This window comes from Argentina silus (genome assembly GCF_951799395.1).
Source record: "Argentina silus genome assembly, chromosome: 17".
NCBI lineage: Eukaryota > Metazoa > Chordata > Actinopteri > Argentiniformes > Argentinidae > Argentina > Argentina silus.
This window is the reverse complement of record NC_139671.1, coordinates 9654261-9668444: the sequence shown is the minus strand read 5'-3', so window position 1 is coordinate 9668444 and position 14184 is coordinate 9654261. Positions and strand designations below refer to the sequence as shown.

General features: G+C 41.1%; 1 protein-coding gene across 5 annotated transcripts; it reads left to right on the top strand.

The window, feature by feature from the left end:
* The first annotated feature begins 332 nt into the window (after nucleotides 1-332).
* snx14 (sorting nexin 14) lies at nucleotides 333-13209 on the top strand. Of its 5 annotated transcripts, none has more exons than XM_083688650.1 (30): nucleotides 333-484; nucleotides 899-1032; nucleotides 1329-1449; nucleotides 1609-1682; nucleotides 2058-2136; nucleotides 2231-2274; nucleotides 2365-2452; nucleotides 2603-2687; nucleotides 2826-2982; nucleotides 3349-3424; nucleotides 3646-3690; nucleotides 3780-3860; nucleotides 4074-4188; nucleotides 4339-4494; nucleotides 4638-4762; nucleotides 4880-4938; nucleotides 5229-5255; nucleotides 6205-6337; nucleotides 6631-6817; nucleotides 7109-7192; nucleotides 7347-7447; nucleotides 7955-8066; nucleotides 8163-8203; nucleotides 8374-8493; nucleotides 8713-8836; nucleotides 9073-9237; nucleotides 12028-12123; nucleotides 12234-12325; nucleotides 12438-12494; nucleotides 13028-13209. In XM_083688650.1, exons 2-30 carry the CDS (start codon nucleotides 911-913, stop codon nucleotides 13073-13075), a joined length of 2814 nt encoding a protein of 937 aa, XP_083544776.1. In that variant the 5' UTR covers nucleotides 333-484; nucleotides 899-910; the 3' UTR covers nucleotides 13076-13209. The 5 variants fall into 5 exon arrangements, with proteins under 5 accessions (XP_083544776.1, XP_083544777.1, XP_083544775.1 ...); XM_083688651.1 differs by having other exon boundaries at nucleotides 1606-1682; nucleotides 13031-13209; XM_083688649.1 differs by having other exon boundaries at nucleotides 1606-1682.
* The last annotated feature ends 975 nt before the right edge of the window (nucleotides 13210-14184 follow it).

Here is a 14184-nt window from a genome sequence, read left to right as displayed (position 1 = left end):
AACGGACGAAGACAGATCCACAGTCCCAAGAATAGAAATTGTTGCATGAACATGAGTCTCACAATTCTACCAACACAATCATCCTGGGTTTAGTAGGCCTGAGAATAATATATACCTAGATAGGAAATGTAATAAATTCCATGGGGAAGTGGTCAGACTAAGTAAAATATGGTAGAGAATACGGTACTCATTCTTCATGTCACACTACAATCCACTTCAGATTCATTTTAAGAATGACATGGTAAGGTCGTCCCAAGGATCCCATTTAGCAACTGCCGCTATTGTCAGCAACGAGCCGGAAATGGCATCAGTTGGATTAAGGAAACAGTCGATCTGCTGTCAGCAGGAAAACAAGCAACACCAGTACTCAAAATGAATATAGTACTGTACTTTCTAGAAGAAACTATGGATTTGTCTCAAATATGCTCATAGTTAAGACATGGATTTCTGTTTGAAGAACTAACTGGTTTACTTTTTACTATTGGTAAGATCGCAACGTTGTCATGATAACTTTGCTAAGCAAAACATCTAGCTAGCTAGTGGCTACTAGCTAGCTAAGCTTGTTGAGTTGTTTGTTGAGTTGTGTGTTAGCTGGCTACTGTGTAGCGAGCTGTAAATGTATCCAATTGAGTAAATGCATCCCGTGACATTTTCACATGCAAATAGCACTTGATGTTTATCTATCTGTAGTGTTTGAGGAATTGTAAGGGATGACATAAAACATGTTTTGAAGTTATGTATTATTTGCTTGTAAGGGCGGGCTCCTCTGACAAACACCATAAGCAATGGAGTAAGGTCTCGTGTTTTGGTTATAATGATGTAGCCAAGAAGACAATTTTACTAATGTCATTAGGATGTCTATATGAAGTAATGTTCTTACTATTTACCCCCTCAACAGAACTCATTGAAAATGGCAGGTGTCCGAGCATATTTGGAGAATTTGAAGCAAGGACTCGGGGAAGTTGGTCGTCAATATCCTGTCTTTTGCTTTCTTTTGGTGTTTATGCTGTCATCAACTATACTTCTTAATAGGTATGTTTGCAGACAGATAATGGATATTTCTAGTGTGTTTCGCTCTTTTGTTATTTTAAGAAGAATGGACATAGCATGGTAGTCTATTTTAAATTCATTGAATAGAATCTTCATCAAGGCATTTTTTTCGTCAGAAAAAAAGCCTTGTTACAGTTCAGCATCTCTTCTTTAAACATTGACTGCCTTTTTGTAATTATATATAACATATTTCATATTTCTGTATGTTCTATGTGATATACAAGATATTAGACATCTATATCATAATGTCTGTGTCTGACACAATTTTTCTGTTATAGGTATCTACATATTCTGATGATATTTTGGTCCTTTCTGGCTGGTGTGATTACATTCTATTGCTCCCTTGGCCCAGAGTCCCTTCTGCCAAACATTCTTCTCACCTTAAAACCCAAGAACAAAGTAAGCCAAATATAAAAACCCCCACAAAATGCCAGTAGTCAGAGGGCAACACAGTGCAGTGCAGTCATATCAATAATGCCTGAGTTGCTTAACTAGTATAACTCGCCAATATTAAAAGTAAGTGTGAGTTCATGATCTCCCCGTCTATTTCTCCAGCAGCAAGAACAACAGGAGTTGTTTCCATTAGGACACAGCTGTGCAGTTTGTGGAAAAGTGAAGTGCAAACGTCATAGGTATGTCTGTCCACTCAGCATAAAGATGAACACACGAGATTTCACATAAACATTTATGGTGACTGTTTGGAAGTTGTGTTAGTGATGTAGTGAACTTGACCTTAAAGTGTTTGCCCCAAGAATTGCAGGTGATGTTTTTGTATGCCTTAAAACAGCAATGGCATTGACCATGCAAAATAGTAGGTAGTATATGTCTGTATTGGCCAGAGTCGCATCATATCTTTCAAAAATATGTTCTCAGGACATATCTGCTGTAAAAGATTTCACTGGTGTACCACCACTTTCTAGTATGGGTTAACTGCCATCTAGTGGACACTGTGAAGCAATGCTGCTCAGGATGCACTAATCATTTGTACTGTATTATGTACTTCACAGACCAACATTACTCCTTGAAAACTATCAGCCATGGTTAGACCTTAAAGTATATTCTAAAGTGGATGCATCCATGTCGGAGGTACAGTAACAATAGTTATTCCATTTATAACCTTAGAAATAAAATGAAATGTATATCATAAATGGTAAAACATTGTTTTTTCTTTGACCTGAAGGTGCTCGAGTTGGTTCTGGAGAATTTTGTGTATCCCTGGTACAGGTGAGCAGATTCTATCTTTGTTTTGAAAGATATGAATTTGGCAGGAGATGTATTGGAATCTGCTATATTTTGCTGTCCTTAATTTTGCAGGGACATCACAGATAATGAGGCTTGCGTGGATGAATTGAGAATGACCTTCCGTTTTTTTGCAGCTGTGTTGGTCCGACGAGCCCAAAAGGTGATAAGTTGCTTTCATCTTCCCTTCTGTTCATGTGAAGAAGTGAAATATTATGCAGTTTGAGAGATTTTACAAGATGTTTGCATTTATGTTAGAATCAATGTGTCTGGCTTCAGGCTTTGCACTAGTTGCTTAATTGTTTCAATACAGGTCGATGTCCCGTCTGTTGTTGCTGGCAAAATGATGAAAGCTGCCATGAAGCACCTTGAAATCATTGCAAAGGCGTGGCAAAAAGGTTTCTGGCCACATTATCATGCTCGTAATACAAAAATATTCCTGATTGCAAGACATTGGTCAACATTCAAAGAAAACTGAATGTGCGGATGTGTCTGTCTCTCTTTGTCTCTCTTCCCCACACTCTCCATCCATCTAGTGAAGAACTCTGAGGGTTTGCAACAGGCTGCTCTGCATGAGTATGGCCCTGATCTGCACACTGCGCTGCGCAGTCGCAAAGATGAGCTGCTTTATCTCAGGAGGCTGACAGAGAGGCTCTTTGCCTACGTCATGCCTCCCAAAGCAACTGACTGCAGGTAAGGCCACACCAGTCAGACAGAGCACATGCTCCTGGAGGAGGAAAAGAAACCCTAACCCTAACCCTAACCCGTCCTCCTGGAGGAGGAAAAGAAACCCTAACCCTAACCCTAACCCATCCTCCCATCCCATCCTCCTGGAGGAGGAAAAGAAACATGCATCCATTCATAACCACTATCTCATTATCAGGATGATTTGAGGTTAAACTGTTAATTATGTATTTCAATCACCAGAAGTGAAAACGTGTCAGGTCTTTCAAATATGAACATTTTCCATCATTTTATCCCAGGGTATAATAATTGTATTGGCAAGTGCCATGGTATTTGTTGCTGTGCTCATATTTTGTGTGACTCTTCTTTTCTCAGATCTCTTTCTCTGCTGATGCGAGAGGTCATGACAGGGTCTGTGATGCTCCCCACCATGGACTTCATGGCTGACCCTGTAAGTGTGATACTGTATACTGTACAGGTGCTTGGTGCTATAGTATTGAATCATACACAATTAGTACACAGCAAAATGTACTCTTTATCTTTACATCAAGATTTTATCAATGAAATGCATGAATAAGTGAGATATGCAGAACTCACGTGTCAGGAATCAAACAGAAAGGTTGGCACTTACTTGATCTTGATGATAAATAATGTGTTCTTGTTTAATTCTAGGATACTGTGAACCACATGGTGCTTATATTCATCGATAACAGTCCAGTAAGTAAAGAGGCGTTTGAACTGTATTCTATAAGAAGCACCGTGCTGTGTGGAGCTTATGTGCTCAACTCCGCTAACTGTTTTCCCAGCCTGAGCTAGCCACGGAGCCCCCATCTGCCCTAGTTCCATTTCTACAGAAATACGCTGACCCTCGTAACAAGAAGACATCTGTAAGTATGTGGTCCTGTGTTTCTGTTAAGGGGCAAAGAACACCTTTCTCAGTTGTAGATTATTTTGTACTCGCTCTCTTGCGCATTAACAAAAAAAATAAAAATAAAAATGATTAATTGAAAAATGACAGGACTGAAGAATTAAGTATTGGTGAGGAGTTTTTCATGGACAACCACAACTTCTGAACCCAATCTTCCTCTCTTGTTCCCAAGGTGCTGAAGCTGGATCTGAAGGAGATCCGGGAGCAGCAAGACCTGCTCTTCCGCTTCATGAACTTCCTGAAGCAGGAGGGGGCTGTGCACGTGCTCCAGTTCTGCCTCACTGTGGGTAAGGAGCACCCACCTACCTATAGCTAAATATATTTATGCTGAGGAGTTGACCCATTGAAGATTGACAATGAAAGAACCCATAGTCAAGCCCATCACTCCCTTGGCCCGTAGAGTAATTAATTAATAATTATTAATTATTTTTATCCAGAGGAGTTCAATGACAAGATCCTGTGTCCGGAGCTGAATGACGCTGAGCTGCAGCGTTTGCATGGAGAGGTGCAGCACATTTATGATACATACTGCCTGGAGGAGAGCATCGACAAGATCAGCTTTGACCCCTTCATTGTGGAGGAAATACGAAACAGTAATACTCATGACTTCACCATAATCATTGATTGCATAATGTAACATGAGCACTTTTCTCAATCTCATGTCAATTTTCCTTAAGTCTACATAATGTACAGTCTATATGAAATAATATGCATTCTCTCCCATCTATTTCGTCAGTTGCGAAGGGACCATACATGGGGGTGGTGAAGCTGCAGACTATGCGCTGCCTGTTTGCGGCCTATGACCACGTCCTGTCTCTGCTGGAAAACGTCTTCACCCCCATGTTCTGCCACAGTGATGAGGTGAGCCCAACATAAATCACCCCATAAACTCCTACGAGGGAATATGTAATGAAACATGATGCAGTGATAACAGTGAACATATTTAGATTTCGTCCCTCCATTACTTTCTCTGTGCAGTACTTCAGACATCTGCTGAGGGGAGTAGAGTCTCCAACCAGGAACTCGAGAATGAACAGGTTTGTGCTTCTTTGGCAACAAGTTTAATGGGAGAGCCATAATATCGTTATAATCCAAGATGTGATCTTCAGCATAGTTTATTTTCACTTATATATTACACAAAGAGTCCATTCTAAGATGATGTTAATCACAATCATGTCATGGTTACATTGGCCCCAACGACGATAACACAGGCTAACAAATTACAACTAAGGTCTCTAGGGGTGTTGAAGCAACTGTAGCCTTTTGGTGTGGTGGGCTGGGCATGTTTATCCTGGCAGCCTATAATTCCTTGTGCCTATTGTTCCAGGAGTAGCCTGACTTTTGATGATGTGAGGTAAGTATTTTTTGACATGATGCAGGCCAGTGCCACCAGGCTGCACACAGTTTGCTGCATGCAATTTGTACAATAATTTGCCCAGAATGCAGTGAAAGTAAAGAACATTGTGTAGCAATAAGAACTAGGCTTGTGCAAGTCAGTGCTTGTGTTTTGAATGCCTGAAAACATGTATGTACTGACAACTTACCTTGTTGTATTGCAATAGCTTTTGAGTTTGGCGTATATGTTGATACACAGAATGGAGGAAGTGAGAAAGATGGCATTGTATATTGTCTATTGCCCTCAAGCCTCAAAGCTCCCCATGCTGTCTCTTGGTCGTTCCATGCCTTGTCTCTGCCCATGGTTGTCTTGTGTATAGTGGGCGCCAGCGCCCCCTAGTGGGACAGTGTTGGAGACCCTCAATTTCAAACCTTCTCCCATTTATTTTCAACTCTCATTGGCTGTCTTCAATACCCAATCTTTACTAACTTTCCCACCCTACATTTTAACCTAGATTTAATTTGTGCCGAAATACGTCTATTTAGGAATGTGCCTCTCTCTACTACAAGCATGGGCTCCTGTAATACACAACTACCAACTGTTATTCATTGCTTGTGTGTATCTGTTCCCATTTGTCTGCTTGCTATTAGTTGAGTGTTTTCTGTTTTTCATGTGTACAATTGTGTGTTTTATATTTGGATTTGGACCTCAGCATGGCATTCTGACTGTCAACATCACCTCTGGGATTATAATTCGGATTTGGGTATAGCACCATTAAGGGGAAATGCTGATTGTTTTGGTGTGCACAATGGATGGGTTAGTTAACTGCCCTCCATAGCTATTGACAGAAACACAGGAACTCTCACACCGCTGCCTTTCTGACTGGTCCTTGTTCATAGACATTGCCTCTCCTCAAAGCTTTTCCTAGTTTGTGTGTTCACAAGTGTACATGTTGTTCTGTGCACAGGAACACGTCCAAGCGTGGGGAGACCTTTGGAATCAGCAAGATTGGCAGCAAAATCAAAGGGGTCTTCAAGAACACCACCATGGAAGGGGCTATGCTGCCGTCTTACACCATGATCGATGCAGAGGAGGATGTGGTGAGAGCTTTACCTCTGAAGCTGACATATCCAAAAGACAAAAATTAGTCGTGGCTTTTTTGTATGAGTTCCTTAGCATGAACATAGGTTTTTGTTGTGATTCTCATACACTGACAAAAATCCCATTGTTTTGTATCACTTGAAGTTTATTTTCCTACATATTATTACCACAGGTTTCTATCCTGTGATTTCATATCATTTTTCTATGAAGGTGAAGTTTCTGTTCCTTGATATTCTTACTACAGGTTTCTCCATTGTGACTGACACATGCACTCATTTTCCATGTCCTTCAGGTAGAGGAGGCCACAGTGGTGGTAGAAGATGACTCACCAGTGGAGGTTGTCAGCACTCCAGGGGTCCTGCGGGACCTCTCAGCCTGGAGCATCTGCATCCCCTATGTGGATTTCTTTGATGACGAGGTGAAGAGGGAGAGGATCCCTGTGTTCTGCATCGACGTGGTGCGCAATGACAGGAGGAAAGGTTAGTGAACAGCCCGTCTCTCCTGTGTTTTAAGGAATTATGACAGTGTGAAATATGACACTAAAATGTTCATGGTGGTATAACACCTTGTGGAAGAACATCTGCGTGCACCTTATCACCAATTTTCACTGTTACCACGTTGACAGGTGGCCGTTGTCTTTGTTTGCTCTTTCATGTAGCCTTTCTTTACATCGTTTGTGATATTGGAATCGGTAGAATACACTTTAATACACCCCTACCAGCACTCTTCACTCCTCCTCAGCCGGTCCATGCTGTCTCTTCTTCTTTTAGTGGGGCATGAAACTGAGAAATGGTCTATTTACAGAAGATACCTTGAATTCTATGTCCTAGAATCAAAACTGACTGAGTTCCATGGTAAGATGTTTTCCTCTTTTTGACACATTTCATGAGAGGAAGTGTACCCTTTTAGCTTGTGCTGTGGTTTCATGTCCTGTAGTTAGGTAGTAACACACTACCTTATTGTACTGTTTGAAAGTGAATTTTAATTTGTCTTAACCCTTTTGCACAGGCTCATTTGCAGATGCCCAGCTCCCATCCAAAAGAATTATTGGACCAAAGAACCATGAGTTCCTAACATCAAAGAGGGTGGAATTTGAGGAATATTTGCAGGTATGCGCAGGATAAGTTAGTGTACATTAAATGCCCACATTAGTCATTTAGAAGTTTTTTTAGCTGATGACATTCTGGTGCTGCACAATGATTCAATTAATTTAGGTCACAGTACTGTACAGTGCACAGTATGTGTATTTTGGTTGACACGTTCTATTTTCTTAGCTCCTCCTAAAACGATTTGCCAAATGCCGTGACGTATGACATTTCACACAGCTATAGAACTCAGAAGTGTGATGTGCCTAGCCTGTTTTGTAACCCTTCTCTGGCTTTTTTGCAACCTAGTCAACCTTTTGTCACATTTGATTGAGAATTGCACCTAGCTATATCTGCCGTTACTTGCCCAAATAGCTCCATGTATGACTAACATCACCACAACAGTGCTTCTGTTCTTTTGAGTATTTCTTTCAAGAAAAGCCAGGAAGCTGGTGTGGGCCTATGAAAAAGGCATTTGTGTGTTTTCGCTTATCATAATCTGTGTCTTTTTGTGTATGTGTTTTTAAACAGAGACTTCTACCGCACCCAGAGCTGAGTAACAGTCAGCTGTTAGCTGACTTCCTGTCCCCACATAACATGGACTCTCAGTTTGTGGACAAGATGCTGCCTGATGTAAATTTGGGTATGTATAGATTGCTGTTTCATGCAATATGTTACATGATGTTGTTGATAAGCTATATAGCTGCATTATTGTGTTACTGGTAATTGTCCTTCTCAGGTAAAATTTTCAAGTCTGTCCCTGGAAAACTAATAAAAGAGGTAAGACACCAGTTAATTTGGTCTAAATGGCATAGCTTATACTTCGTCTCTTTGGGTTGCAACAGACCTTAAGCCACAGTGTTAATTTTGTTGATTGTTTGCACTTTACTTTACTCAAAAGAATGCAAATATGATCAAACAATGGCTGCTTGATTTCCTCTGCATTCCAGAAAGGTCAAAACCTGGAGCCGTTCATCCAGTCCTTTTTCAACTCATGTGAATCGCCAAAGCCCAAACCCAGCAGGCCAGAGCTCACCATCCTCAGCCCTACTGCTGAGAACAATAAGATGGTGAGCACAGACCGTAACTTTACTGTGTCACTTAGTGTTAACTCCCCATGTATCCTTGGTCATCATGTCATACACACTTCAGAATCACCTCCCCCTTCAGTTTTAAATTAAAATTGACTTTTCGATCTTGACTGGCCTTCTAGGCAGAGTTGCTGGCCTGTTAAGTGATATCTTTCATTGCCTGACAATATAAAATACATTATCTCTCTGACCATTTAGCTCTTTAGTGATCTTTTCAAAAACAACGCTAACCTGTCTGAGAGCATGGAGAAGAGGCACAACCAGAACTACTTTATGGAGATGATCTCTCTGAACGGGATGTATGACTACATGATGTATGTGGGTAAGTGACCAAGCACAAGGGTAGACATACATTACAGACAGATAATAAGTGAGCCATGAAATTTCACTGAGGCAAACGGTTCAAAGAAAAATGGCAAACAGTAAAATGTCAGGAATTTTGAACATAGGTACTAAAAGTGAATTAAGGATGATGGTCACAGTATATGATAAGGGTTGTCAGATACCCAACCCTGTTGCTCAGTTACTATTCTCTCTGTTTATTTGTGCTGTTGATAGGTCGAGTTGTGTTCCACATGCCGGACTGGTCACATCACCTCCTGTCAGGTGGACGGATCCTGTTTAAGAACACATTTGAGGCTTACATGGACCACTACATGCAGTCTAAACTAGACCACATCCTACAGGAGCATCGTATGGTGTCTCTCATCACCCTGCTCAGAGGTCTGTGTCTGTGTCTGTGTCTGTGTGTGCATCAATAGTCTGTCCGCGCTTCCTTTCAAAACACATTGGAGTAGAAGATCCAAGGTTTCTCCACATAGATATTCTCCTTCATGCTTTTTAAGAAGGAAGTGAGGAGAGATTATATGAGGAATAGAGAAAAGACTATGCTAAAAAAAAAAGAAAAGTAGATGACTGGGTCACTAGTCCAGCCTCACTGGGTTGCTAGTCCAGTTTCTGTCCCACTCTTCTTGTCGTATGGCCGGTGACTGATTTTTTTAGACTAAAGAATTCTTTGTTTAGACCCGTCTCTTACTGACATACTTGTCCAGGCTGTTGCTGGATTTACTGTATTCAATATTTCCTCTTCCTCAGTAGTTTCCTTACCAGGAATATTTGGACCGTGTAGGTCTAGGTATGGTCGGTAGCAGAAATACCTGGAGTCCTTAGCCAGCTGTCGTGGCCTTAGCTCCCCAGGTTTACTCAAAGTATCTCCGCCGGATCCAATACTGCTGTTGGGGTTGTTTTCTTCGGGACAGGGAAGCCTTGGTCACCGTTACTTCCCCTTAAAATTCCCTTTAATGTCGCAATAACTCAGGCCGAGCTATCCCTTACCAGGGCGTTCTCAGGTCTTACTACTGATCAGTGAAGATTTAGAGAGGCTTCGATTCCAAACCCCGTTGAGTTAGACCCGCTTCCTCTATCCGCCGTGTTTGTGGTCAGCTCGAGCTTCCTCTACCCAGCCAAGAGGCTCTGATTCCCCGCAGGGCTTCAGCCTTGCCCCTGACAGGCAAAATCCAGAAAACTACTAAAATTATTTTCTTTTGGTATTGATTGAAGAATCCTGAATTCTAGACGATCCTGAACTCCCAATGTTCCGGAACTCCAATTGATCCTGAAATCCTGTGTCCAATATTATCTGTGAAACTGATGAGAACTCCTGTAACAATACTGTATCCAAGGGGGTTCCTCTTAAAACAATAATACTTAGAAAACAACAAAACTATAATAATTGTTCCTTTGTGTGAAAACCTATGATAAATGCTCCTCAGAGTGAAAACCTATGATAATAGCTCCTCAGAGTGAAAACCTATGATAATAGCTCCTCAGAGTGAAAACCTATGATAAATGCTCCTCAGAGTGAAAACCAAAAGCCACAGCCCCAACAGCTAAGGGTTAAGCCCCGTGCTGAAAGAGAAGCTGTGGAGTTCTCAAATTTTGGTCTATTCCCTAAACTGAGTTCCAAATACTTATCAAGAAAACTCGTCTCCAAAAAGTTGTTCAGCGGTGGCAATTCGTAAGTCAGAATTTGATCAGAGTATGAGCTCCGGGCTTGGTTTCCAACACACTCAATCCTGCTCCAATGCCTCAAGTATTACGCTCTGCAGCGGGGGTACGCGCGCCCAGCGAAATGCCCCAAGAAGCATGTTTTATACCTTGGCTAAGGTACCTCCCTGTCTGGGACATTACGTCAATGCCTGAATCACTGGGTCCAAGCCTGAATCATTGGGTCTATGTCTGGACATTGTCTATATCTGGATATTGTGGGTCTAGGTCTGCTTGCACAGTACATATCTATGTTTTGCATGCAGAACTTCTCTATCTGTTGTACATCTATGCCTTGGTTACAGTGCATCTATTACACTATTACACATCTTATTACACACTTCACATAGTTTGATTCTCTAGTTGGTACACAGCAGGCCTGCAATGTTTTCCTTTCCAGAAGTCAAAAGATAAGAAGGTGAGGGCTGCTGTAGCTCCAAATGTAGCAGCCCTGTGGTGAGGCCGTTATCCCTTCCCCCAACCAGTATGGCTTCCAGGCTCCATTATCAACGCACTTTCCTATCGTATAACATATAGTAATTAATCATGTTAAAAGCCTTAAAAACCAGCAAATCGCTATATTTCTTATATTAATAATATCACACTTCACACAGCATATTTCTACTTGATTTTGGACGCCATGGCACTGTCCAGCTGGGGACTTTCCATCACCTGACCTGACCTTGAGACGGGTCTCACTTCCCATTTTCTCTCCTACAGCCGTTGCCCTTTGTACACATGACGCCAACTTTCCAAAGATATATTGCCTTGTCTCAGCAATCAACTCTGAGCAAGAATACACAGTTAAATATGATTAATTCTAGCACTTCCTTTGTTAGCGGGCCTACTCTTACAACGAGGCCTAAGCAGATATAGTGACACGGGGTCAAGCACTTGCATTCTAATTCCTCTTATTTAGTTATGCAGTTACACATATTCAGTTATAAGCAGTTATGCAGTTGCACCTATTTGAGGGATAGATCAAAGATAAATTTGTTTCAGGAACATCCGCAGCCGCGGTGTCCCTCGTCAGGTTGGGCCCCCAGCTGCTAAGCTTTTCCTCTTTCTCGCAGTGTCGTGGTGATTCACCAAGGTTGCTCTCAAACCTCGGGCCAATCCTGCTGTGCTTAACTGGGTAACGTTGGGAATGGTGTTCAGGCCGGGGAAAGGCCATACTAGACTCGCGCTCGGCGACAACTATTGTGACATGACCTATGTGTGCGTGTGTCTTCAGTAATGCCCAGTTCAAGTACCTTAGACTTTGTCTGTTGACTTTTTCCCCACCTCTTCCTATTTCCTTCCTGCAGCAATAATCACTGTGAGGTGCAGTTCAGTTCAATGCATGTCCATGTTCTGTGGTTTGTTTATTGACCTCAGGATTGCCTTTCCTTGTCTGATCCACCGGTCCCAGACTCAGTTACATTTCATAGTTACATCTCCTATCTATCCATTTCCTAACTATCTTAGACGCTGTATTTTGTGAGACCAGTGATGAGCGCACCACAGCTGACAAGCAGAGAAGAGCCAAGCAGACGTTTGAAGAAATGATGAATTATATGCCAGGTTAGATCCAAGATGTCTTTCTGTTGTCAGTCATATGCATTTACATGACACAGTGGACTTGGAACAATCTACATTTGCTTTTGACAAACATGTGTCTTCTCCTCCCATAGACATTGTGGTGAAGTGTATCGGAGAGGAGGCCAAGTTTGAAGGGATCCAGCTTCTCTTTGATGGCTTCCAACAGCCACTTCTCAACAAGCAGGTAAGCTGAAAGCCAAGCAAAGAAGACAACATCCCTGTGTAGTATGGTCTCATCGTGACAGTAACATTTGTGTTTTGTCTCTGCTCTGCTTCTGTCCTCTGGCTTCCCTCAGATGACTTATGTCCTGCTGGACATCGCTGTTCAGGAGCTGTTTCCAGAACTCTGCAAGGTAAACTCCTGATAATCAAAGATACACAAGGCGCTTTACATGGAGCTGCCTGCAAGCCAACTATTCAATCTATAACCACTTTGGAATGCAGACTGTAAACAGTCACCAGAGCAATAAAACAATAACTGAATTTTAAGGAAAGCAAACTGAAAAAAATAAGGTTAGTTTATAGTACAACATAGGAGATAATTAACAGATAACTACAGCATGAAGTAGTTAGAATTCAACTTTATCACATGGTGTCTGTGCAAGTTAATGTAAAACAACTTGGGATATATTTTGTGTTTTAGTTATTTATTGTACGCATTGCTATGTTATGGGGCACTAAACTCTTGAAAGTATACAAAACAAAGTTAAAACAGGTCTATTGGCTTCACTTTGTGATTAAAGAGGTGATTGACCATGCTGTTTTCAGCAAATTCCAAATATTTAGACATTGAAGACATAATACTTTCTGACAACATAAATCAATGTAAAAAGGAAAATACCAGTGCCTTCTTGCTGTACCTCATGGGGATTTGTTTTCTCTTCAGCAGGGACAGAGGGAGCCAGGCCCCTCGGACATGAGTGAATGGATGTAGAGAACAGCTTGAGGCGTCTCTTCCCCTGAGCCAGAGGAACTGCAATAAGCTTTAACATATTCCAATGTCTCTGAGAGAATATCAACATTCCAATGTATAATAACGCACCAATAAAGATATATTTATTGATTTTATAGGATTGTCTGATTTTATATATTTTTCTGGCTTGTTTGTATTGGACACAGAAAGGCCTTGCTGCATACCTGCCAGTTTGATGATGCAGAGAATATGTTCTAAAGGTGTTCTGTTCCTAGAACAGATGAAGCGGTCACTATTTTAAGTGTTCTTTTATTCATTTTCTATCACAGTTATGTATTTTGGGACATGTATAATTTAGAGAAAAAAGACCTTTGGTTAGAGGCATCTCGCATAGGTTAAACATATGTTTATAAGCACTTGCAATAACTTTGAAAACTATCAAATATACATACTATAATAATACATTCATAATTTAAATCAACCACTTGAACATTGGTTTCCAGCACTGTCAAATGCATCACCTGCAGGTGAGTGCATCGTTGGGTAGCTACAGAGGATAGACATTTGTAGCAATGAAATTGAATTAATGTATACATAAATTTTTTCTTTAGTTCATTCTATTACAAATACCTTAATAGCTAATTTCTACATAATAATTACGTTGATCGAGCAGAAGCAGGCAATTTCTCATTATGAAGAAAATATATATAAAACAAACAAATGGAATTCTTTGGATGACTGTACCTTCCGGGAAAGATCAATATGCAGACGGTGGCTTCACATGCATGAGGGGTGTGACAAGGGCCGTTCCAGCTCTCACCATTCATCAGAACTTTCAGGGATTTTCTGAGGACAAGGCCACTCTGTCTCCAAACACAACACAGGCTTTATTCTCAGGGAGCAGCGATTAGTCTCCACAGATGGTTACAACCACACAGCATCCACACAACACTGAATGGAAAGTATCTCCTTTTTACATTGTACTAAAACATTATCAGGGTAAAAATACAATGATGGAAAGATGGAAATCACAGCTGGCCATAAGCAGCAAACAACTGTATCATCATTTTGAGTAGCGAAAGGGTAACATGGATGTGAGGTGGCTTAATTACATATTAATATGAAATTCA